Genomic DNA, 24,408 nt, shown 5'->3' on the forward strand with positions numbered 1-24,408 from the left:
TTAATATCAGTGTTCAGATGGATTAGTGCCTTGACTCTGCCAGTCCCGTACAGTAGGGGGCAGTATACGCCTTTAAAATGTGTTTACAATCTGCCATGACTGAATCCAAAGAAGAAGAAGGAGACAGGGAAACGTAGAGGAGGTCCTGGACTCACCATGGCTGACAGTGGGGTGAAGCCCCTTCAAAATGCCATGAAAATGGCCAAAACAGCAATACAGCTGGACGGAGGGAACAAACATAAGGTAGTGGGCTACGTCGCTTGACTGCAGCGATAACACGAAGGTTTAAACCCCACAGGAAACCATCTGTAGTGACGTATGTTTAGCAGATAAGGGGTAGGGGGCGGGGGCTGTCTGCGGGTTAGCTAGCTAACCTGTCACTAAGTTGTTGTTGTGTTGAACGTAAACACACCTGCCGGGACTCAGTGCTGCGGACCACCAAGAGCCATTCAACGTCGGAACGCTTTTAATGTATATTCTGTGAATTTCACCTGTCATTAAATGAAAAACCACTCACTTTTCCTGTAGTTCCTGTTCTTGTAGTTAATATCACTAATGTGATTTTAGACGTAACGTTAGCAGTTAGCTAATAAGTAGCTAGCTAGCTTGTTATTCCAAAAGCACGAGCGCTTACTCACTTCAAATGCTGTACTAATGAACCAATATTAATAAAACGTGACAATACGCACTATGCTTTTATTTTCGACTATCATGATAATGTTAGACTGCTATTGAATTCGATTTGTACAGCTAGAAAAATAAAGAAAAAGTAAATATGAACTCTCCTAAATTGCGTCAGATATCAATAAGCTATCTGAAACATTATACAGGCGTATCACAAGTGTAGTATAATGGCAGCATTACTCTGCACATGGATATCATAGTCCTGATAATTATTAGTATATCAAGTCAATTAAGACACTTGACAAAGTTTGCCCTACTGCTGTCCCCTGCCCCTCCCATATTGTATTATAAGTTTTTAAAAATGTTTGATGTGTTGAATTGACTTGTAAAACGTAGGAAACAAATGTTGAACTGGCCAGCCAATTCTAATAATTTGTCACACTCCAGGGTTACTATTTCCATGTCTCATTCTTGCAGTAATTATTATTATATTTACTGTACGCCATAAAAACATAATAATAACAATAAGATACTACATGCTTGTGGTCTTTCTGCAGGAAGCCTACTGTGAATACCTCCGGACGATCAACTACATATCAAATGCACTTTTGGAAGAAGCTGGTTCCCAAAGTAAGATCTGAGCAGTGACATACGGTGTATGACTGACGATTAAGATGTGTGCTGAGATGCTTTATGATCTATCCTTGTGATTTTTTTTCTCTATTGCTACTACGGAGTCGTCCAACGGGCCTTCAGTCAGCTTTTGAGAAAATGAAACTAGCATCTAGGGATCTGTATGCATTTCCTCCTACTACTCTAGGAGTTTTACAACTGCTAGCAAAGTTGCTGCATGAAAGGCCCTTAAACATTTCACTGTGGTCACATTGTTGACTGTGATATATGTAACAGTTGAACCTGCCTCATTATCAGGTTGTACTTCAAGCACTATTGCAACAGTAGAGAGTGTGAAGTTGTGTGTGACTTTTATTTGTTGCTCATAGATAGAAGTTATAGCTTACATGGGCCCTTTCATTGGATAATTAGCTTTGTGTGAGCTCTCCGAAGCAAATTCCCTTTTCATTATTATTATTATTATTTTTTTAAATTTAATAATAAAAAAATATTTAAACAGGTAATCTCATTGAGACACAGGGTCTCATTCTCAAATGAGTTAAATTAAATCTTTTACATGTAATGTGGTCAGACCAGACACTGTATGCATCTGATATCATCAGCAATGCTGTGGATCCTATACTGTATATCCTATAGACTTTTTGGGCCTATTGCCCTTTTTCCTTTGGTGATTTTTGTTTTACTTGCGTGGGCACATATTCACATTTCATTCAATTAGAATGCTGTTGCAAAGAGGCTATCCATATTAGTAGCATAAAAGCTGCATCAAGAATTCTCAGCCTTCTTCCAGCCTCTAGTGCCAGCCAATAGGAACTGCAGTATACAGTACCGGTGCTCCCATTCAAGAGTAGAAAGTAGCATAAATTTTGAAATAAAGTATGAAGTATGTGTAGAAGCAAGTCCAGAAGGTCAAATGATCATCTGGTATATTCCAGTTTCACATGCTGTATTTTGGGGTATCTTTAATTGACCTGCAAGTTGTGGTACTCAAACATTATTGCACAGTCAGTTCTCTTCTGGACCATGTTGGCAATCTCAGATGAGGCTGATTTATAAACCAATAGAAAATCCTCTGAGGTTGTGGCAGTCAATAGAGTGCCGGTCAGGGCCAAACCAGAGTTGCCTCATGGGAACAAGCGGAACACACGCAGCACCCCTTGCTAACGTAGTTAATCATTCTAACCAGACTTGAACTAATCAGCTTGAATACAGTGCTTGATTGTCAGCACGCAGTTGAATCAGATCTCAAATGCCGTGTGATGACCTTTTTAAATAGTAGACCTGCATTAGATTAGTCATCCAGGAGTAGCTTCTCTTAACAGATCACTACTCTACTATGACTTTCTCTGTGTTTCTCTGTCTCTTTCTTTCTCTCCCAGCCTCAGAGGAGAGGGAGATGGTGGCGGTGGAGGTGGAGCGGATGTTAAGGCTGGCTGAGCAGTGTCTGGAGAGAGCCAAGTCATTTATAGGGAAGAGCGCTGACCCCCCTGACCTCTCTGCCTCCGTCTCCACTCCCTATTCACCTGGCCAATCAGAGCCCCATCAGACTGCTGTCCTCCCAGCCGCTGTTGCAGCAAACACTGGTGAATAGATCCCCTCCAATCAGAAGCATGCCTTTTACTAACATACCATTCAATCATTGCTAACTTGGAACCTTCCCCTGGGGTCACACATCAAAACAAGCCAATGTATAGCCACAGGATTTTGTCCATTAAGCCAGTCACAACTTTTTGTCTCTTTGTTTCACCTCTGCTGTCACAGTCCCTCCATCTGATACTCCTGTTGACGGAGAGCATAAAGCAACCAACCCAACAAAGGCCGGTCACCGCAGGGTGTTGTCAGACGGTGGCGGAGAGCTCTCCCCTTTTCTGCCTCCCGAAATCTTCCAGAGACTACAAACAGTGGTGTCACAGGACACAAGCAAAAAGTAAGGGCCGGGTTTTTATCAAGGAGGGCAAATATTGCTCCATTCAATAACAGATACCCTCGGAAGTGTACAACACAGCAGGGATAACAGAGATTTCCAAAAACTAGTCACTTCTAGTTTCCATTCAGAGCACAGTATTTTAAACTGACCGACAAACAGGTCAAAACATCAAACAGATTCTTACACTCTTAAATGTCTTGAATTCAGTTATCTATATTTTAGACCTGTGGTTGGAAATACAATTAAAATGATTGAGTCTTTTATACAGTTTCCAAGGTTTTAAAGATACGTTAGGCTATAAAGGAACTACACCACGGTCGCATTACTTCAACGTCACCACCACTAAGCTTCACTTTTGAGAGAATGTCTAGCCATCTAACCAAAAACCCATTCAAAAAACCCACTGAGTTCGAGACGAGGGAACCGGAAGTGTAAAAATGCTGACTCATTTCTGGGTTTTTAAATATTAGATGTAACTTGCAGAATCTTGTTGTCACCATATGTGAGTGTTGTGCTTGTGTGAGCTTTCTATCGAGAATGTCAGCCATGTTGATTAGAAATATTCAGTAGCCTTTACTGTCAGTGTAAACTGCTAATCATAACACTGTCATGCTGACAGGTGAGAGATTGTTTTATTTGCCTGTGACCCACCCCTTAAGTAAGTATATTGCTTGTATGTATTTTGTGTGTGTGTGTGTGTGTGTGTGTGTGTGTGTGTGTGTGTGTGTGTGTGTGTGTGTGTGTGTGTGTGTGCTGCAGGGAGCTGACACCCATTGAAGAAGCATCCCGTTTGAACCAGAAGTTGAAAGCCAATTATGAAGCTCGTCTGGCAAGGCTCACACCTGGTCAGGCCTATAAGAAAACGTCTATGGTATGTGTGTGTGTGTGTGTGTGTGCACACGCGTGTGTGAGTGTGAGAAACAGGGGGAGAGAGAGAGACCTCGTGGCTCAGGTTTCAGTCCCTGACCAGACATTTTGTTGACTTCAGCTTAAGGCCCACTAGATGTTGTTTTGTAGGAGTATGTGTCCTATTTGTTGACCATATTATCCTCCAAACTGGAACATGAGTTAATTACATTATGTTTTATGGTATATAAAGTTGCAGTTTGTTTGGGGGTTACACAAAAATGATTTAGGTTTTTACTTCAGGCATGACCTACTCCAATTTCTTTCCCTGTCTGATACACAAATAAGCTGTGTGCCATTTGCGGGGGCCTGTGCCGTGCACGATTCTTCCAAAACACAGCAGGTCTATATGTCAGTCATTCAGTCCAAGTAGCTGTAAAATAAGAAATGTTATGAGAACGAGTTTAAAAATGTGAGGACCTTTTCTAAAATGATTTCCCGACTAAATGTGAGAAAGAAAGCACAATTACTCTTTTTATTTATTTGTTTTTTACTGATAGAAAAACGGACTACTTTTAACTTTGGATAAATAAGGACTTTTTATTTTGCATATGGATTGGAATACACTATACATGGTGTAGATGAATAGAAATTAAATAAATAGAAATCAAATTACAGTGTAGATAAATAGAAGATGCTTAAGTTTTTGAACCGCAAAAAAACTTCCCAGGTGTTTCTCAAATGTCACACGTGCAAGTAAGCATGCCCATTTACTACCTAATCAATATTAGGGATGAGAAAAGTCTAGTAGCTGATAAAAGTCGAGTACTCAGAAATCATGTACCATAACATATTTCTGACTAGGGCGGGGTTTGTTCCAGACACGGTTACAGGCCTGTCAACAGTGGCCACCGGGCCGTCTCACAGTGGGGAGATGCTGTGTAGTCTGGACCTCAACAGGAACTAGTTCCATCTAAATGGGGGTGCATGTCTGTGATCAAAATAGACATATATATATATATATATATATATACACACACACAAGTATAGAATCCGCATCAATAACATCACTGTGTCCATTCTGACATGGTTCAGAGGGCCAGACAGTAGTCATTGAAGTTAAATGTGCAGTTTAACAAAGTCACTAATATGATAACACACTACTAAGTGCACAGAGTGCGCTGTTCACAATAGACACAGTAATGTACAGTGAATGTATTTTAGATTTTAAAGTTCCTATAGGTAAAGCTACAAATGATTGCTTGGTGTGTGTTGATCCGCTTCCCTAATGGCCAGCAGTAGCCTCAGAGCCCTGCATCTGGGATAAACAGTACCTGTGTCCTGATTAAGGACCTGCATCCCTCAGAGACTACATTTTAAGACTGAATAATGCATCATAAAAGGGCTAACAAGTCCCGTTTCAGAGGCTCCTTCAAGTGTAGCCAAAATAGTCAGCCTTCTTTTAAATTTTGATGACATAATCAGTGTATCCATCGCAGGCCAATCAGTGTTCAGGCAATCCTCCTCAACCTGTTGAGGCAGGAAACGTCATGCAACTATGATGTAGGTATGTCAGTTAAAATGTATTAATGAAGAATCCAATGTAAGGTGTAAATGATGGAAGCCGGGCCTTAACTCCACTGTTTGTTCTTGTTAGCAGACGCGCATGTTGAAAATCACAGGACGTTGCAGATAAGTGGATGTTATTTGATTAGATTCACTATTGACCTGTTAACTTTTATCACATGTTGAAGTGAAACACTGGATCGTGTACTTTAAACACGTGGTTCATAGAACTTACCATTGAGACTGACCACTTTGTCATCGGCTTGAGGGCAACCGTTGGTGTTCTCTATTGATGGCAATGTCACACTCTTGATTGGTCGGAATTTGGACACAGCGAGCGTGTGCTTGCACAGCAGGCTGCACAGTGTTCGTCCATTTGGACTGATTGCTCGTTTTAATAACACTTTTAAATTAATGAGCTGGAATGAGTTCAAGTCTTAAATTGGACTGTGTGTTTTTGTTGTGATCCCACACACTTCTAAACACAAAGAAAGTGTTCACACCAGCCACTGTCACTTTAAAACAACTTGGCTGCTCTCCAACATGGCTAAATCAGCCAATTTACAACATACTCCCAAACTCACTAACTTTTTTTCTTCTTCCTTCATTGTTGTCCAAGGGCATGATGCTCTACGATTAATTAGTTTGTTCAGCTGTATGTTTCTTCATCAGATATAAAGAAAAGCAGCCAATTCCAATGCCTTGACGTAGGCTACAAATGAGTGTGGGAACCCCGCGTTTTCCCTAAACTTTTGTCAACATTAGGAAGTGCTCCACTCAACGGAATGGTCTCAACGTCCATCGTGTGTGCGCTTTTATTTTGAATTTCTTGTTGTACGTCCGGTCAGGTATTTGTTAGCTTGCCGCGTCTGATGAATGAATACCCACCTGAGTGAAGGGGGAGTGGGGTTGTGTAAAGATTTCTTTACGCGCACAGATTATGTAAGGCTAGAAAACGTCGTGACTAAAAAGCAGAACTTTTTCCACCGTATCCATCTCTTGGGTGAAAACTATCGCCGGGCAGGAAAAAAAATGATGGTAAGCGAGAGACTTAGCTAGCTAACATTTCATTTGTAACGCCAGACTATGTTCTTAATTGCAACGGCTAACCTATTTTATTCCGATATCAATTCTGTTGTTCTGTTGGAGATTTTTTTTTTTTTAAATTCTTGCTGACTTATTATTCAGATACGGAAAATGTTTCGCCGTCAAGTGGAGCTTCGTCCTTACTGGAGAAAACTAAAGGCGTTTGTAAAGGTAAAGTCATATCAGCTAGCTAACTGATTAACGCCACGTAGGAAACGTCGCACCGAGTTCCTTCAAACATTATGGCATTTAAATTGTCAGTTCAGAGGGCGCACACCAATGTTCGTAAAACCTCACGAGCTGCTACACAACATTTATTGCATGTTTTCATAAGCAATATTATATTTACAGACTGCAGCGTAGTTTTTTTGATACAGTTTTGTGGCCCCACAGTCACCAAGGAGTGAACGGTCCTAACGTCTTTGTGTTGCGCCAGTATAACTATATGACAGCGTTCACACTAACTTTTAAACTACTCTGGCAGATATTACTATAGACTTAATGCAGTCTTTAGGTCGTTGTTATAGTGGTTGATAGTAGTGGACTTTGGGTCTGTGTGACCAAAATCCCTGTTGCAGTGCAGGTTGTATCATGTTGGTGGTTCCTTTTCAGTGAGTTATGTTAAAGCTTCTGTTACTGACTTTGTTAATAGATTTTAGATTGAAATTGGGACATGACATAGTGGTTTCACATTTCTAACATAATTGTTTTACTTCAGTACATTGGCGGCAGTTGCCTGTCTTATTATTTCCCCTGGTAATACTAAGAAATTGGCCATAAGTTCATTTCCACCTTTGTGTTTGTGCTGCGATAAATTGGATTTTTCTCTACAGAATTCACATATTAATACAACTTTACATAATATTTTTCCTTGGTCATATTTCATTTAATTGCATGAATGTGTGTATTTGAAATAATTTCCTCTCCTCTTTTTCAATGCAGACGCTCTCTCTGCAGCGGCAGATGATGGAGAACCTCATCATAGCCAAGGCCAGGCAGGATGCCGTATCCTTCTGCTGTCAGCTTGTGACCTGTTTTCACTGTGTTGCTTGATTGGTGAAGGCTAGCTTTACTAATATCATTAAGTCTTCACTAAGGCATTGTGTGATGCTTTATTCTCATGTCTTACGTGACTTGATTTGTCTTAATTGATAACATTTCCCCTGCTTTCCAAATCCCTCAAGTGTGAGTGGTGAACTGTGTGCAGGAATGGACAGATGGCAGACATTAGTCTCTCATGAAACATGTTGAAAAGTTAAAGAGACTGTTTTATTTACTCAGGTATTTGAGGTATTTATCAACTACTAAGTTTTATCCCCCAGATCGCTAGAAATGACAAGTGACATTTTATGTGGAAAAACCAAGGCCTTAGTTCTCATTATAATGTTCAGTTAGCCATGAAATACATGGCGCATTTGGAAACAACCCAGGAGAAGAGGAAGGCTTGTGAGCTGAAAAACTACATTTAACTGTATGGTAATGATCATAGTAGGGCTGGGTGATTTATAGCTTAAAATGTTATCACAATCAAATATTTCATTTTAGTCTTAATTATTCATCATTTTTAATTACCTATTTTTAATAAAGACCAGGAGAAAAAAGGTTGAATTTAACCACTTTATTTAAAATGTAACCACCTTACTTTGAATTTGCCATACTCGCAAGCTTTTCCTCACAGTCTGCACTAAATTTCTCATTCCACGCTGTTTCTGTTGTTGAGTCGCACATCGATGGTGCAACCGAACAACACACCTGTTAAACGATTGACTGTTTGCGTGTCACTCGTAGCGACGCTCTGTTATCAAGGGATACGATAGGCTGTTGATTAGCCAGGGCGTATTCGTCATGTGCTTTCATGGTGGTTTGCATTTAAGTGAAAACTATTGAACTTTCTACAGACCCAGTTTTCTTATTATTGCTATTGATTAATGTTGAGCTAGTGACCAGTTTGAAATTTGATATTTACATAATGGAATGTTTGTGTTTGATTGGTTTTTTTCATGTCCATCAAAAGTTGTCACTTATAGCTGACCCATGTAATGATAATAATGTTTAGAAGTTTCCTTAATGTTTGTTGTAACATCAGCTCCAGCGCAAGATGGAGGAGAGAAGACTAAGGTTACAGGAAGAGGCCAACAGGTACACAATGGTTCTCTGCAAACACACTGAATTAGGTTAAAACTTCATTCTGGTTTTAGCTCCTGCCTTCTTTCTTTAACCACCTAAAATGTAATTTGAGTATCATGCATGCCTCTTTACAAGCATGCGTGATACTCAAATACATAAGGAGCTCCCTTTGAAAAGGAACCAGCACGTACATTGCTACTACCACAACAATTGCAGCCATGTGACTGACTTGAAATTGATGTGTTAGTGCCCCACTGTGCATTTGAAAGGCTCCCTAAAGAGCCTGTGGTATTATCTGTTTGTGTTGGTATCTAAGCACTCAGTAAATTCTTGGAAAGGGTTTGTCGGTTTTGGAAATCATATTTAGAGGCACACAGTTTTGAAGATGGTTTACAGTCACTATTTCACCAAAAATACAATACAGAGGGCAAACTGAGTTAAATTGAGTTAGATAAGAAGTGAGATGTGACGGTATAGTACATATACTGGCATTTAAGTTTGCATCAACGCAGATAGTGTGTGAAATAGATCAGCATGTCCTTCCGCTGTCATTTGTGTGTTTTAGTTTATTGGTCATGGCAGCAAACATACGATATATACTGTATAACCTATCGACCTATTTGTAAAGAAAATAATAATCAAATAATAATAGCCTGTGTAGTGATAGCAAGTTGGTTAATATTTGTGAATAAATCGGCTTTCAACACTAAATCAGTCCACAAAGATGCAGGTTTCATACTGTGGTTGCGCAATGAGGACAAAAAACTCATCAGGGACTCTTGATATTCATGCACTCACAAGGGTGATACTTCCAAGGTTGGCAAGTACTGTGTGCCTGCAAGAATGGATGTAAGTAAATATTGTCTTGTATTGTGTGTTGGTCATTATAGGAGATTTGCAGCATCTGGCGCAATGACTGCAGAGGAGCAAGAGCAGCGTATTCTCTATACCAATGTCCTGGAATATGAGCAAGACCACGTAAGTTAGCGAGTAATCACTATAAATCTAATCAACGTTGTTTTCTAAAATTGTAGATGTGGATGCCATTAAGTCATTTATACTTTTTTTTTTTTTTTTTTAGGATTGGCCCAAACTGTGGAAAGCCAACATGAGGAAGAATCCTGATGATGTCACATTAGTATCAGGTCTAGTCTCCTACCTGCTCAGGTAACTGACTGCAACATGAGCATTTTAAATGTTAAAGTTTGAGGTAACATTTGTGTGTAAATGGAGCTTCTGTGTTTTTGTCCCTGTGTGATCCCGTTTTAAGAGACAGTTGAGGTTATTCCAGATATAAGATCAGGGAGTTAACAGGATATGCTGAAACTGAAATTCAGGGAGAATTTCGCCCGGCCCTGAAAGTCCTAGTTCACACAAACATTGCAGAATGTCTTTGTCACAACTTTAGCCCGAAAACTTATGTTATATAACAAGTTAACTTGGTCTGAACCCCTGGTCCTGTACCATTTTTGAGGCTTTAACTGGTGTTAAACTGGCTTGAACCTGCATTCACCCCACTCACTCAGGAATACTACACATGCATATACAATCATCATATTTACACATTCAGCAGTGTTTATACTTTGACACTAACCTGAATGATAGCCATCACACCACCACACAACACATTTTTTGGTCTGTTCAAAAGGTCAACTCAGTTTTGCTTTGTTGTATTGCATCATCCCTGTCAATACGTGATGGTTCAGAAGTGTGCTTCCCTTTTGTTATCTTTAGATATGGCTCCAGTTATTGTTACGATACACACTCAAGTCAAATAATTGTATTACGAATATACCTACAGGTTTCCTCCATAGTGTTAGTTTTCTAAAGCCATATACTGTAGATGCCAGTAGACTTTTCCACTACTATATCCCTAACTGCCTAATTGTTGTCTCTTACTATAGATCTATGTGGAATTTGTCATCACACTACTTCAGAATCAGAATCAGAAATACTTTATTGATCCCCGGGGGGAAATTGTACAGTACCGGTGCTCCCATTCAAGAGTAAAGTAGCATAATTTAGAACTAAAAATATGTACAAAATATAAAAATAAGAAATAGAAAATAAAAAATATACACATTTACAGTATTTAAGTGAACAATGAGGTAAAAAATATATACAATAACAATGTATATGTATGTATGTGTTGCACTGAAGTGTATGACTATATATCTATTGCACTTAAACATTGAAGAATAAATAGTGAGGTAGTATATGAATATGATATGTATATGAATAGGTGAAGTACTTGTAACAAGACATTCAATATTTTCAGGCCAAATGGACTAACATTTGCACTGTTTCCTCAGCCGGTCTGACCACCCAGTAGTGAAGCTGCTGAGGAAACACCAGTACAGGGTTTACAACAGGCTGTACCCCATCGTCAGTAAAGGCCTCCCTCAGAGTCCTGCCCTGCCGCTGAGGCCTTCTCGCAGCACTCACAACCTGCTTCATCCAGGTAGGACCAGGGCCAGGGCCAGGTGTTTGTGAGGTGGGTTGATTAGGACAAGATGGGGTTCACATGTATCTTGTTCATTTTATCAGCTTCTGTCAGCTGGTTTGGTAATATAAAGTACTTTTTTGTAAAATTGCAAATTGGGTGCATCAAAGCAATTAGGATTTATACCATACATCATCCACTATAGTGATCGATTCGCTAAAACCAGTTCACTATCAATCCAAACTGCCCGATCACCCCAGAAACAAACATGGTCTCTTGTGTGTTTACGTTGCAAAATGCTAAATATGTATTAGATTTTTGGATGAGCTTGAAGGCCCTGGCTCAACAACACTGGGTGGTTGCCTCAACCACTGTATGCAAAGGGACTCAGTGGATCATCTCCCATCTCCACCTTAATCATTGGTGATTCCATCATTCCCATCACTCCCAACAACCCAAATGCCATTTCTGTTTGACATCTCTCTCTCCAATCGTAACTACTAAGAAGGATTCCCGCCTTCTATTTCTATTATTCTTAAACAGACTAACCGGTGTGTTCTCGTTTCTGCAACATTGGCCTGAAATTTAATTAAAATGGTGGCATTAAAAGTCTTAGTCTTAAAATGTACTTGCTGATACATGTAGACACACTGATTTAACGTTTATGTGAAATTGACCACACAGAGACCCAGAGGAAGCCAACCAGGACTGTGGGCAGTAGCATTGGTGGCCAGAGCTTCAGCACCGGCTGTTCCCCCTCGCTCTCTCACGACCTCTATGCCAACTATGACGACGAGGAAGGGGAGGAGCCTCACACACAGGTGACGGTGGATCGGGAGAATTCGTTTGAAGATCTGGAGCAGTTTATGACCCAGTTGGACTGGGCCCCGCCCCACGGCAGCATAGACGACACCGGCTCAGATTTAGAGTTGACCTGTGATCCCTCGATGCAGTCGGAGCAGGACGAGGGAAACATCCAGGACCTGGAGATGAGAGCGCTGACAGAGCACCTGAAAGCCGTTGTCAAAGACATTCACATTGCAATTGGTGAGCACGATGATGGAGGGTGGTGTGTGTTTGTGTTTGCATGCATAGTAAGTGTTTTACCATGTTGATTTTCAACAGTAACAGTTCCTTTGCTGTTGAAAATGTTGGGCTGAATTTTACATAAACAGTCAATGTAAAGGTTGTTGGATATTGAATGTTAGGGGTGTTTTTTTTTGTGTTTCAGATCAGCTTCTGTCACTGTGTTTGCTGTCCTTTGAGTGTTTAAACACAGCCAGTTCTAAAGACCTGTGCCTCGCCAGCATAGAGGAAGCCTTCTTCATGCCCCTGTGGAGCGCCTTGGTGGCTCTTTTCAGGTAGTGCAGCTTATATCCTTGTGACCTGAAACGTGTACTCATACTTGCATGCAAAGTTTTTCTTTCACTGCGTTTTCAAATCAAATATGCAACGCTTCAGCTAGAACAGTGGTTCTCAAACTGAGGAGGCGTAGAGCCGCTGCAGTCCTGCAATAAACAGGTGTATCTATTTTTGTCTAACCCATTTATATCAATAAAGGTAGGCTAAATTACAGAAACGCCTCTCTGTATAATCCAATACAGTTTAATAGCACCACAACTACATCCTCTCAAATGATCTTGAAGTTTAATCAACCCCTCTCTAAAACAGTTTGAACAAAAGCAGAACATTGTACCGTTTTTATGAAGGTAGGATTTATTACACGGCCGTGTACGTAATGAACTGGGAACTGAGGGTATAATGGTTGTTTTTATATTTATAAAACATGTGTACAGTATATATACTTACTCTCAGAAAACACATTTAGAAACAGCAGTTTACATCACAAAATACAAAACAATGAAAATTGGAACTGACAAATTTTGCCATTTGCTCTCACCCAGCTTTGACCCAGCTGACCACAGTACACAGCGACTACCCATCAAATCACTGCAGACTCTTCCTGTTTCACAGTTTGTGAAAAAGATAACGGGAGCTTTAAAACGTTGCTGTTTGGCAGCAGAATCAGCTCAAACCAGTGGCTACTGGTAGATAATCTTATGATCTATCTTAAAATGTATGGTGTGCTTTGTAAATTGTAATGTAAAAGTATATGTAAACTGTATTTAATTGGCTTGCACATGCAAATACACAGAGGCATATAGGGATGAGAACTGTTAAGATTGTATTGATACCAGTGCCGTCACAGATTCTGCTTATCAGTCCGATTCTTTATTGATTCTCTTATTGATTCATGATCAATTTTCTGTGTGGAAAAAAAAAAAAAGAAGTAGGCGTTCACAGGTTTTCAGTGTCAACACGGCTGTTTTATTGTCTGTCATCATCTAAAATGGATTAAATGAGAGAATATTTGTACAGCGTTCGTTTTCATTTAGGTTTTCTTAGTCAAAGAGGACATCTGCTAAGCCTGCCTGTGTGGCGCTAATGTTATTATAACATAGGATATTCACCCTCAGTGATGGACGTGCTGCTCTGTTGGGAAGCAGTGGCACTCGAGCTCAAATTCCAGGAATTCCATGTATTTGAAACTCTTCGCACATGTTATTATATAGAAAGATATTTTAGGATATTGCTGGCGTTCACACTCTCATTGTAAATGATCCTTTGACACACATTACACACATTACAACTGTTATCTGCGCACTGTTATCTTTCATGAAATGAAGCCACGCTTTGGACGTTTCCTCCCTTTTATTTCCTGCAGTGCAAGCGCATGAGTTTGATGTCATTGTTTAGCAATTCTCAGAAAAACATAATTGCATAGAAATTGAGAAGGTCAGGAAGCATACGTTTCCGATGGCTCGGAGAATTTGAAACCGGCTCTCAACTGGAACCGGTTCTCGATTCCCGTCCCGAGCGGCATACAGCAAAGGAAATAACTCAAAATCTTGCTGTCTGACATACAACTGAACCAATTCATAAATGCAAAAAACTCAGGCGGGTTGTGTTCAAATAAAGTCAAATTAATTGTGTTTCTATTCATGCAAATGTTTTCATAAAATGACGGCACTAACTTGTTTGCAATAGATTTTGAGGAGGTCAGGGGGTTCAGGCATTTAGTATTGTTGATGTTTATTATTATACTGCATTTAAAGGAAATATTAAGGTTAGGCATGAATTGTTTCTTAGAAATACAGTGTGGGTCAGGGTCTCTGAATGACCAGCATGTGGCAGTGCTGCTCTAGTCAGCCTCTTCCCAGCTTCTATTTCTGGTTTGATTCTCTGAAATGTGATTACACTCACATAGTGTCTTTAGAATTATCAGTTGTGTTGACGACTTAATAGTTTGACACGACTTCTACTAATATACATTATCCCATTATTACGGGACATATTGTAATACTATTTGCAAATGTGTCTTGCTTTGTTCTGTATTTCTTGGTTTGAAAGAGAGTTAAGACAAGAATACAGATTTAAATAACTAAAAGGTGATTGGACTTGTTGTGGTGGGTTTGCTCTGTCACAGTGGTCATCCTAACAGAGTGGTTAGGGAAAGCACAGGTAACTAATAATAACGACGGCTCGGTTGCAATTATTGTAATGCAATTTAGCAATTAGTATTACTGAGTTATTCTGACTCAAAATCTCTGCTGTGAAAAAGGTCAGCTATTCGACCTCATTTTCACTCCACAGTTTTCCCCCTGGTCATATGTGCCCCCCTGCAATGTCTCTGCAGCCCCCAATTTGAGAACCTCTGAAGTGGGAGGCTCACACTATCCCCCACTCCCAGTTTCATCCCCTGCCCTGAGGGGCCCTGACCAGCCAGTAGGAGTCGCTTGCGGAGCCACAAGGATGAGAACCCTTGCAGGGTTCCCATCCGTGAACAAAGCCAATTGTTATGTTGGGACAAATACCCAAGCCACTCAAAATTAGACCACCAGTCCTGTGATCAAATTTCTGTTGATGTTATATATTCTATATAACGTTTGGAATGCCTGGCTCATCTGCACCCATGAACTTTGTCAAATTTAAATAGTGACAGCAACTTTATTGCATATACCATTCTTTTTCCAAAATGCCTGGTAGTGTAATGTTTTCCCTGCCTGGATTCTCAGACTGGTAACCTTTTTTTTTTCTCAGAAAGGTCCACAGGGAAAGGGAGCAGGCCTATGAGACAAGTATGAAGCTGTACCTGGATGCTTCACCTGGAGATGTTGGTGTTCCCTTGAAACTGTTCCCCCAAGACCCTAGCACATTGCAAGGTTCCTACCCCTATGAGTCTGCTGTTCAGGAGCTTAAGCTTCTCATTACAGACTGCTGTCCACAGAGGAAGTTGGAATGTATTGGTGAGTCAGTTTTTATTCTTTCTTGCACAAAGGCTGGATTTCAGGACACATACCTTCTCTTAGAGAATATTCATTCAACCCGAATGAGGCAATCTACCCTTTTCTGGCAGAGTACCATGACCTCTACTCAGGGTATCTGCAGGTCTTAAAGTCTTAAAGAGCATTGAATTTAGTTTTCTCAACAAAAAAAAGGCCCATGTATTAATAAGCATTAAATTAGTTTCACATTCAGCAGTTTGTTTTTGTATCCGATTGCAAGCTATCAGGGGAAGTTATACATCTATGAACTGAAAGTGGGATTGTTTTGTCAGTGGAGGCTGTTCAATCCTGTTTTGTGGAGTTTTAGTCAGAACCAGCAAACACTGTCGCTACTGCTAGCTACAGAAGCTAGGAAGCTCATTGTCTCGTAATGGACAAGTGTCAATATATAAAAACTTCAATTATTAATTGATTTTTCATTGGTTAATCAAGAAATGTGGGACTTTAGAAGATGACAAAGACTTCCTAAACTCATAAGCTTTGGTGTCTGTGGGGCTGGACTATCTCATTTAGGGCAGAAGACCATGTTCTCATAACAAACCACAGTCCTTTGAAAGCTACACCTTTTTTTTTTAAGTCTGTATCCTACAAAGAATGTGTTCCTTAAATTGGGATGCAGCTAGTGTTTCCAGTACTGAGATGTCTTTTCCCTTGGGTTGTTGATAAAGTCTGAGCTTCTGTAGGTGGTGCTCTTGTCTTCGTGGTGGGTGTAGCTGCTTTGTGTACAACATTTTTAAAAATGTTCAGTGCATGCGAACCATGAATCCATTAATTTGCTGTTTATTGACAAAAATGGCACATTGGTTGGTGTGGGCAGAGTGCAAATCATTCATAATGGCCCAAAGATACTTGATTGGACTTAAGTAGCTCTAACAATCCTTTCTGTTTCCTCTGTTGTCTGGGACCAGTTACTAGTTGGTGTTTATTGCGGCATTGCTTAGTTTTAGACCATCAGTGTGTTGTAAATGTTTTAACATAGTTTACATTTATTGCTACTGCTTTTTTTTACTGTTTTGTTACAGTTAGGACATTACGGCTGATCTGTGTGTGCGCTGAGGATTACAGGTGTCTTCATGAGGTGGACTCTACGCCCAAAACAGCCGCCATGTGAGTAAATCCTCATCTGCAACAAGTGCCAGCTCTTTGGAGTTTTGATGTTAATCACTGCCGAAAATATAAATTCACTCACTGAAAAAATGTAAATGTCAAAATGGTTAAACAAGACACCTCATTACATATAAACTGATAGATTACACTGAACAGTTTGATGATTAAAGTGTATGAACGTTGAGCAGAACAGTGGAGGAATTCAACTACAAGAACCACAACAGTCCTACAAAGTACACCTCATTAAACTTCAAATTAAGAGCCCTTTCTCCATTGACTCCATGCTTATGATGGGGAGGGAAAGACTGCCCAAAAGTCCAGTGGAAGTACCCAAACATCATTTAAGGGCTCTCTGCCTTGGAAACTGCCCTGTCAGGTCTCATCAGTGCTCAGCTAAGCCTGGCACAGCAGGGGCTCTCCTAGGTCTATTACCCCCTATAGAGTGCCTCTTCCTGGCCAGTCCTCAAAGTGGGTCGCCCTGTCTGGGTTTGGAACAGACCCACGACCCAACAAGGCGCCCGGAGAAGAAAAGAAAAGAGATGGAGGTCTGTGCAATCCATGATGATGCACCGTCAGACAAAGGCTCAGTGGGTTGTAGCACCCATAATGGAGAACATACAGTGCACTGTGGCATCAATTAAAATTGTTCTGTGTTGACAAATCTGACTAAAACACTGACAAATAAATCGATGCAATGGAAACTGCTTTTAATGTGCATCTTCTCATTGTGGCTTCACATTATCCCCTGAACCGCATCCAAGAGAGGAAGCAGTGATGCGTTTATAATCAGCCTCATCACTCCTCTAGTTAGTGGACTGATATTCTCTTCTTCTAGTGAGAGACTTCTAGTGAACACACTAGTAAACAAACTGAGAGCCAATATTTTTTTCCGCTAGGGTTGTTTGCTGGCTTGTTTGGAGAGCCAGTCTTAATTTAAGGTTAAACTCTTTTTAATTGGCATAAAGCAGTTGACACACGAAACCTGTGGGATATGACACCAAAACTGTGTGGTTTTCTTAATCATTAATGTTTGTAAAAATCCTCTGTTTAGTGTGGAGTGGAACCCACAAACATCCAGTATTGGGGGTGGGGGGGGGGCCTGCAAAAAAATCATGTTCCTTCTCCAAAGAGTTATCTGATATCTTGTCTTTTTTACCTTGTCCGTTTTTTTCTTCTGTTGGATCCTCTAATGTTTTTTGAGAATGGCTGAGGCTATGTCTGCTGCTCCATATCTGTCTCATTGTGTTGGAGTGTACGTGGTGTGATCAGAGACGGCGGAGTAGAAGAGTTGACCGGGCACAGCACTTCTCAAAGCTTTTTATCCAAAAAAGTTGTGACACTGAAGGGTGTTTGTGTGTACTGTCAGTACGCACAATGTACAACTTGGTAACAAAATATAGTCCCAAGAAATGAAATCATCACTCTCTGTGGAATTTTGTTTTGTCACCTGGGAACATGGCCAAACCACGGAAGGATCTGAATCGATGATTTATTTTTTCTTGTTTATATTTTAGAAACCAAGAATGCAATCATGCCTTCGGTGAAAATCGTTGCAGCTTGGCCGGATTTAAAATGTGAATCAAAACCAGCATTTCAAAGGGACGACTGTTTTTCAAAGGGTTAGGCACTACCAGCTCATCACAGAGCACAGCATTTTATTTTGCTATCTAGCCAGTGGCCACTGGCAGCTCTAATTCAATAAAACTTTCATTCAGAAATAAACTTTAAAAGTTTGCCCCTAAATTTGATTCTAAGCTATTCTAAGAGGGTTCATTTGAACTGTTTACTTCCCTGCCTCAAATCTGCCAGTGTTCGCATTTTTTCTGTCCTGATTGTGGCTCAGCACAGGCCCATATGTGACTTTTCTTAGTCCATCTAAATGCAGGTTGCCTTTTTGCATGTTACTATGACTCACAGAAGGTGTTTTTAACCGAGGTCTGGCTCAGATAGAATTTGGAAGTGGATTTACTACTAATCACGATGTTCTGCTGACAGACGAGCTCATCAGATTTCAGCAGGAATTAGTGCATTTCATATTTACATTGCATATTTAGCTGTCATTGTTTCTGCTTATTTGTCGCACCCTACACTTCAAGTTTCTAATTCACAATCTCATACACAAACACACTTTATTGTACTCGATGTCCTCTTTTATTCATTGAGCAGCATTTCCATTTTCGTCAGTTCTTTGTCCTCGACCAACTGGGAGCTCATTTGTTCTCTTGTATGCTTTTGTCCAGACCCCTTTCTTTTCTCTCTCCTATTGTGCTGCTAAATTGGTCACCACTTTTCCTCTGTATCCTGTTAATTAAGAATTTTTCCCCTCTACCCATTTGTTTTTTTTTTTAAACTTGTTTTATCCTCCAAAAAATTGGAATGCATTACAATCCCATAATGGAGCCTAATCTTCTCACTGAAATCTGTATTTATGCATGTGGGAAGAGTGCTTTGTATCCTTGGAATGCGGAGACACCAGTTTTCATGTGAGATGATCGATGCGTGTGTGTTTACAGTAGTGAACTCGGAAGATTATAATTCAGGGCTTGCGATTTTGTGTATGTGAGGTCCAGCTCTCAGTGGTTACATGAGCCTGTCCACACCTTCCAGAACCTGCAGAAGGAGAGTATCCAATTGCACGCGGCCAGGTCAGTCGAGGGCCAGCAACCTACCTTCTCACGCAAACTAGCAAGCAAGCAGCTAGCCCTGCGTGTGAGTCCTGATAAACAAATGGTCACTGTCTGCACACAGGGAGAACGATATCAGGCTGTCATCATCTCCCAGGCTGCAATTTGTCCTCCCAACAGATCTCAGTGAGAGAGAAAAAAGCTTTATCATTTCCATCCCTGAACACGCACCCCATTAGGAGCTACATTTGATTTAGTTTCCGTTCAATCCCCCGGGGAGCACATGCCATCATACTCTGTAAATGTCACTTACTGTTTTTTTCCCTTCTGCTCTATTTATTTACTTGTGTTTTCCCTCTTCTACTTGATCTTGCCGCCTCCTTCCTTCCTTCCTTCGCCTGACAGCGGCGCAGACGACCTGTTGCCCATCCTGTCCTTCGTGGCTCTGCGGTGCCAGTGTCCTCAGCTGGTGTCTGAATGCGCTGCTTTGGAGGAGTTCATTCATGAAGGGTGAGTCGTCATGATGGAAAAAGATGGTGGATGACCTTCTCCTTTTTTTGCACCGAATACACAATAAAATCCAAAAGGTCAAAGACGTTTGCAAATGGCCTTGTACTTGGAGGGAAGCTGATAGAAGTCTAATTTGAATGTTGCTCTGTCTTCTGTATATGAAAATAGGCAATTGTTTTCCAACACCTTCCCCATTACAATTTTTAAATTGGATTGCATAAGACTTCACAGGCCTTCTATATACCACCAGTATAGAACTGATTCAACTTTACATATTTTCATCACAATTCTTTAATAACCAAATTTAAGGGATCCTTATGGAAAATGTGTTTTTAATGTCGAAAAATATATACTGTAATAAGATTATTTTAAAGTCTCTATAGGTATCTCTATCCACCTCAAATATTCAGTATTGGTCAGGCTTAAGTATTCATGTACATAGCTGACAGCGCAATATCCCATTTTTAATCCATAACCATCTTACTCTTTTCTTACAGGTGCACACTGTCTTAAAATAGTGTTGTAAGCATAATCCACGACTGCCACACTAAGTTTAGATACATCATAGCAAAAACCAAGATAAGCAGTCCAGTAGGACACTTGGGGGAGGGCTGGTGGGCTTGAGTCGAGATACTACATCATACTGAGTGTCATTGCGTGTGAGTTCAGACCACACCCAAGAGGTCTGCTCACGGCCATAAAAACAGTGAGTTATAAAAGCCAGCTGGTTAGCTTGGATTTGGCTTTTCTTCTCTATAAAAATACAAATAAAGCCCCACTTGATGTTTATGTAGTTCAGTGGGTTGGAAAGGTTCAAGTGATGGCAGAGGTGGAACAACCACAAGGCTATGAGAGAGGGCTGGCATGCCCTTGTTCTCTCAAGGCTGTGAAAGAGGTAGCCAAAAGTCTTATAAATGATTGGCTGAGTCCAAGTATATAAGGCTATGACTGCAGTTCACACACAAACCAGTCAAGGGAGCCTCAAAAAAGTACATTAAGAAGGTAAGCTAGGACAATATATATGTATATATACACTCACCGATGTCTGTGTTTCGCTTTAGACAGCTAAAATGTTGCTAAACGCTGATTGTGCTCTCCTCACTGGTTCGAAGCGGGTGATGTTGCGTACTTTCATTCACCAAAGGAAACCCCCCCCCCCCCACAAATACAGAAATCTCTTTAAGTGCAATAACCAAAACCGCTCTGACTTTGGCAGAAAATAGTAATAGGTTCTGTTAGCTTGATAATGAATTTGGCCCATAAATCTTTTTTTTATTTTTGACATGACATTACTGAAATGCAAGATGCTACAGCTAAATCAAGAGCTATTTATTGGCGGCAGAGGATACTTTTAAACCAGTCAGGAGCATACAGTGTATGACTCTGCAGATGCATGCGGGTTGATGCGAGACTTAGCATTAGCTTAGCATTAAAAAGAATGGCTCATGTATCCATTCTTCTGTCTTTTCACATTAATATGTTTTCTAATTATAATGCATTTTGTCATACTTTCTTGTTTGTCTTTATTAAGTTTCCGCCGTGTTTTCTTGGTGGGGGGGAAAGGTTTTCAAAGATTGAGATTGTGTCAAATGTAATGCTTGGTGGTTGCTTGTTTAGGTTTGTTGTAGCATTTTTATATATTACACTTTTCAACTCTCACTCTCTCCGTCCACTCACCTTTTGTGTCCATCCGTGCAGTGCAGCGTCCTGGCTACAGTCAGTCTCGTGTCTTGCTCTCGTTACTTAAAGGTCAGCCAGGGTTGACTTGCTTTCCAGCCCCCCCCTTCTGTCTCTTGTCTAACAAACGTTCACCCTCATCACTTGTTCTCCTCGCACATCAGCCCTCCATCCATCAGTCCCCTCTTTCCTCCTGCTGCCAGCCCTTTGGATGAATGTTTCTCAGCTCTAAAAGTGGCAAAAAGGCAGATGTCTTTCACTAACTAATGTGGTCAAGGCTGAGCAGAGACCTTTGGTCCTTTACTCACCATGGGAAAATGCTGACGTGGCGATTACAGTAAAATGAATAAATTGGGGCTTTATTCTGTGCTCAGAGGGTTGGGATTTTTGTGGTCATGCCTCATTGTGAATGAAGTTTTCTGTTTGTGTCCCCGTTTTCTCTGGCCTCCAAAAAGGTAGAATAAATGGGGAGAGAAAAAAAACCAGATTTATCACTTTTACCCACTGATGTCGTGCTATCAGCTAATGCTCGCTTCTCTTTTTTCAGGTATTTGATAGGAGAGGAAGGCTACTGTCTGACCTCCATGCAGAGTGCCTTGGCCTACGTTGAATCATTGCACACAGCAGGAGCTAACCTTCCTGCAGACAAGCCCGTTTGAAAAAAGGTAAAGAGTCCATACTTTATGCTCTGATAAAGATTCTGTTGACCTTTTGCGTTAAGTAACCTTAAAGGGTATGTAATGGGCTTTTCATGAAAACAAAGAAAATACAGTATATAGTATCCTGCAATGTTTTTGCATATATATATATATATATACATATATATATAGTTCAAATGAATGTCATGTCAATATTTCTGAGCTGTAAATATTTCGGGAGAACACTGAGACGGGGGCCACAGATGCAATGTCCTCCATGTTTCGTTTTCTTACAAATTACAGTGTAGACTCAACTGGCGTGGAGGTTAGTAAATTAATACAGTTTTGTTTTAGACTGAGTCAGTTTCTGTTACTGACCTGATCTTAGAACAGACTGAACTGTGAAGTACAGCTCACACTTGGAGCAGTTTTGCCAGCAGTTATGAGGAGAGGTTGAAGCTGAAGGGATGGATGAAGTGAGACTGATGCACTACACTGAGGGGTGAGTGTGTCGCTGAATGGCCTGTCTGGCGCCCAAGGTGATGTTTCCACACTGCTACTCCGAGGGACGGGGTGTGATGACACTGCATGTTATAAAATGTGACATCCTCAACTGGCGTCCCCTAAAACTCCCAGTGACACAATGATTCCTCTATTTAACTTTGCAGACCGCTGGATTAAGAAGGGGGAGCATTCTGAGTATTTCGTACTGGAGGAACGGGTTTAGTTTTAATTGACTTTACATGTCTTCTCTCTTCGCAGAATAGATTTTGACCCCTTTCATGACAAAAACATGCCATAATTAGATTCCTATTTCCTGAATACTGTTTTTGTGTTGCTGATTTTCAGGATTGAAAGCATTTGTGAAATGTTTGTGATTTAGTCATCAGAATGATTCATAAGATGCTACAAGCTTTTTTGTTTGTAGAAAAGTACAATCTGTATGCTGCTTTTCACCAATTAATCTGAGTGCCCCTGGGTCAGTGGGAGGGAGGAGGGCAGTTGTGTGCAAAGCTATTGATCCTGCGAAGAAGCCATTATGCAGCCTGTGTAAACAGGCGTATTAGTTAAAATGGAAGAGTAGAGGGATTTGAGTTGATGCTTTCGTGGAAATATTTCATGTTTCTCATTTACAAGAGAAAACGACTTGGGAATGAGGAATCATCTTATTCTTGGGCTACTGGTAACTTGGTAAAACGTTCTTATGTGTTCTTATCTTCAAAAAGTCTTCTTCCAAAAACAGGTGTTTTATAAAAAGGTGGGAGTAGTCCTATAAGCAGGGTCATCTTACATTTGGGCAAATATGGAATGAAAAACGCATCGATGACACACATCGTTGCACTGAGCGACAATTCCACACCTACACCGTCCTGCGCCAAATGTGGATTAATCTGTGGTTGATAATAGTAGGAGAGGCTTTGGGCTGAGCGCCACAGGCTGAATGCGTGTTGAGAGGCGGACTAACCCATTATTGGTGTTGGTCTTTTCGTGAGATCAGAAAAGGCCGCAAGAAAAATGTAGAATGCTCCTAGCCTTTATGAACGAAAGGACAAAATCATCCCACCCTAATCCTGAATAGTGACAGGCGAGACAGACAGGAAAAGTGGGAGATAGAGAGGGGGCTGACACGCTGCGGTAAGGACTCAGCGTTTGTACATGGGATGCCCACTCTACCAGGTGAGCTACAGGGGCGCCCCATGCAGCATTTTTTAAACGTATTGCCAACGCAGGAAATAATATATTCCATTTTGCGTTGTAGGCTGCTGCAGTCACAAGAGACCCTCCCGACTGCCTATCCCACATTCCCCGCTGCGCTACAGTCAACGGCTGGACCTGCTGCTCCCTGCAAGTTGTGTGGGCGCCTGTTATCTTGTACGCACGCGGACAAACTGTATATTCGACAGAAGGACTTCTTTTTGCTCTGTTTCCAACAGAGGACTAAACCAGTGCCTATCAGTTTGTTCCTAACCAAATCAGACCCTTGCATGTGGCCAAACGGGGGTTTCTTCCGGGTCCTCTAAGGTGCTGCATTAACTAACACTGGATAGTTAAAGGGACTGTGGTTGGTTTACTAATGAGAGAATATATTTTTAAACCATATTGTAAGAGTTTTTCCCCTTACTGCATTGCACATTTTAATCCATGTACCCTGTGGCTTTTTTTTTTTTTTTTTTTTTTTTTTTTCTTATAACAAACATGCAAACTCATAAATTAGACCGTGTGTGCATGTGTTGGTTCATCTATTTTAAGACTG

General features: G+C 40.7%; 1 protein-coding gene across 1 annotated transcript; it reads left to right on the forward strand.

Moving 5' to 3' along the window:
- The first annotated feature begins 127 nt into the window (after positions 1-127).
- On the forward strand, positions 128-23,994 carry vps9d1 (VPS9 domain containing 1). Its single transcript, XM_070907834.1, has 17 exons — positions 128-243; positions 1,182-1,254; positions 2,637-2,840; positions 3,019-3,184; positions 3,944-4,055; positions 7,625-7,687; positions 8,769-8,821; positions 9,700-9,787; positions 9,891-9,976; positions 11,122-11,270; positions 11,937-12,299; positions 12,484-12,613; positions 15,354-15,559; positions 16,621-16,705; positions 19,735-19,839; positions 22,064-22,181; positions 23,914-23,994. The coding sequence occupies exons 1-16, from the start codon at positions 157-159 to the stop codon at positions 22,173-22,175; spliced, it is 2,082 nt and encodes a 693-aa protein (XP_070763935.1). The 5' UTR covers positions 128-156; the 3' UTR covers positions 22,176-22,181; positions 23,914-23,994.
- The last annotated feature ends 414 nt before the right edge of the window (positions 23,995-24,408 follow it).

This window comes from Enoplosus armatus, chromosome 6, assembly GCF_043641665.1.
Source record: "Enoplosus armatus isolate fEnoArm2 chromosome 6, fEnoArm2.hap1, whole genome shotgun sequence".
Lineage (NCBI taxonomy): Eukaryota > Metazoa > Chordata > Actinopteri > Centrarchiformes > Enoplosidae > Enoplosus > Enoplosus armatus.

Bases quoted from the DNA above. Each gene is read 5' to 3' on its own strand.
- vps9d1 (XM_070907834.1), top strand. From the start codon at position 157: ATGGCTGACAGTGGGGTGAAGCCCCTTCAAAATGCCATGAAAATGGCC. The intron at 244-1,181 runs GTAGTGGGCTAC...GTCTTTCTGCAG, and splicing joins ACGGAGGGAACAAACATAAG to GAAGCCTACTGTGAATACCT. The intron at 7,688-8,768 runs GTATCCTTCTGC...TTGTAACATCAG, and splicing joins CCAAGGCCAGGCAGGATGCC to CTCCAGCGCAAGATGGAGGA.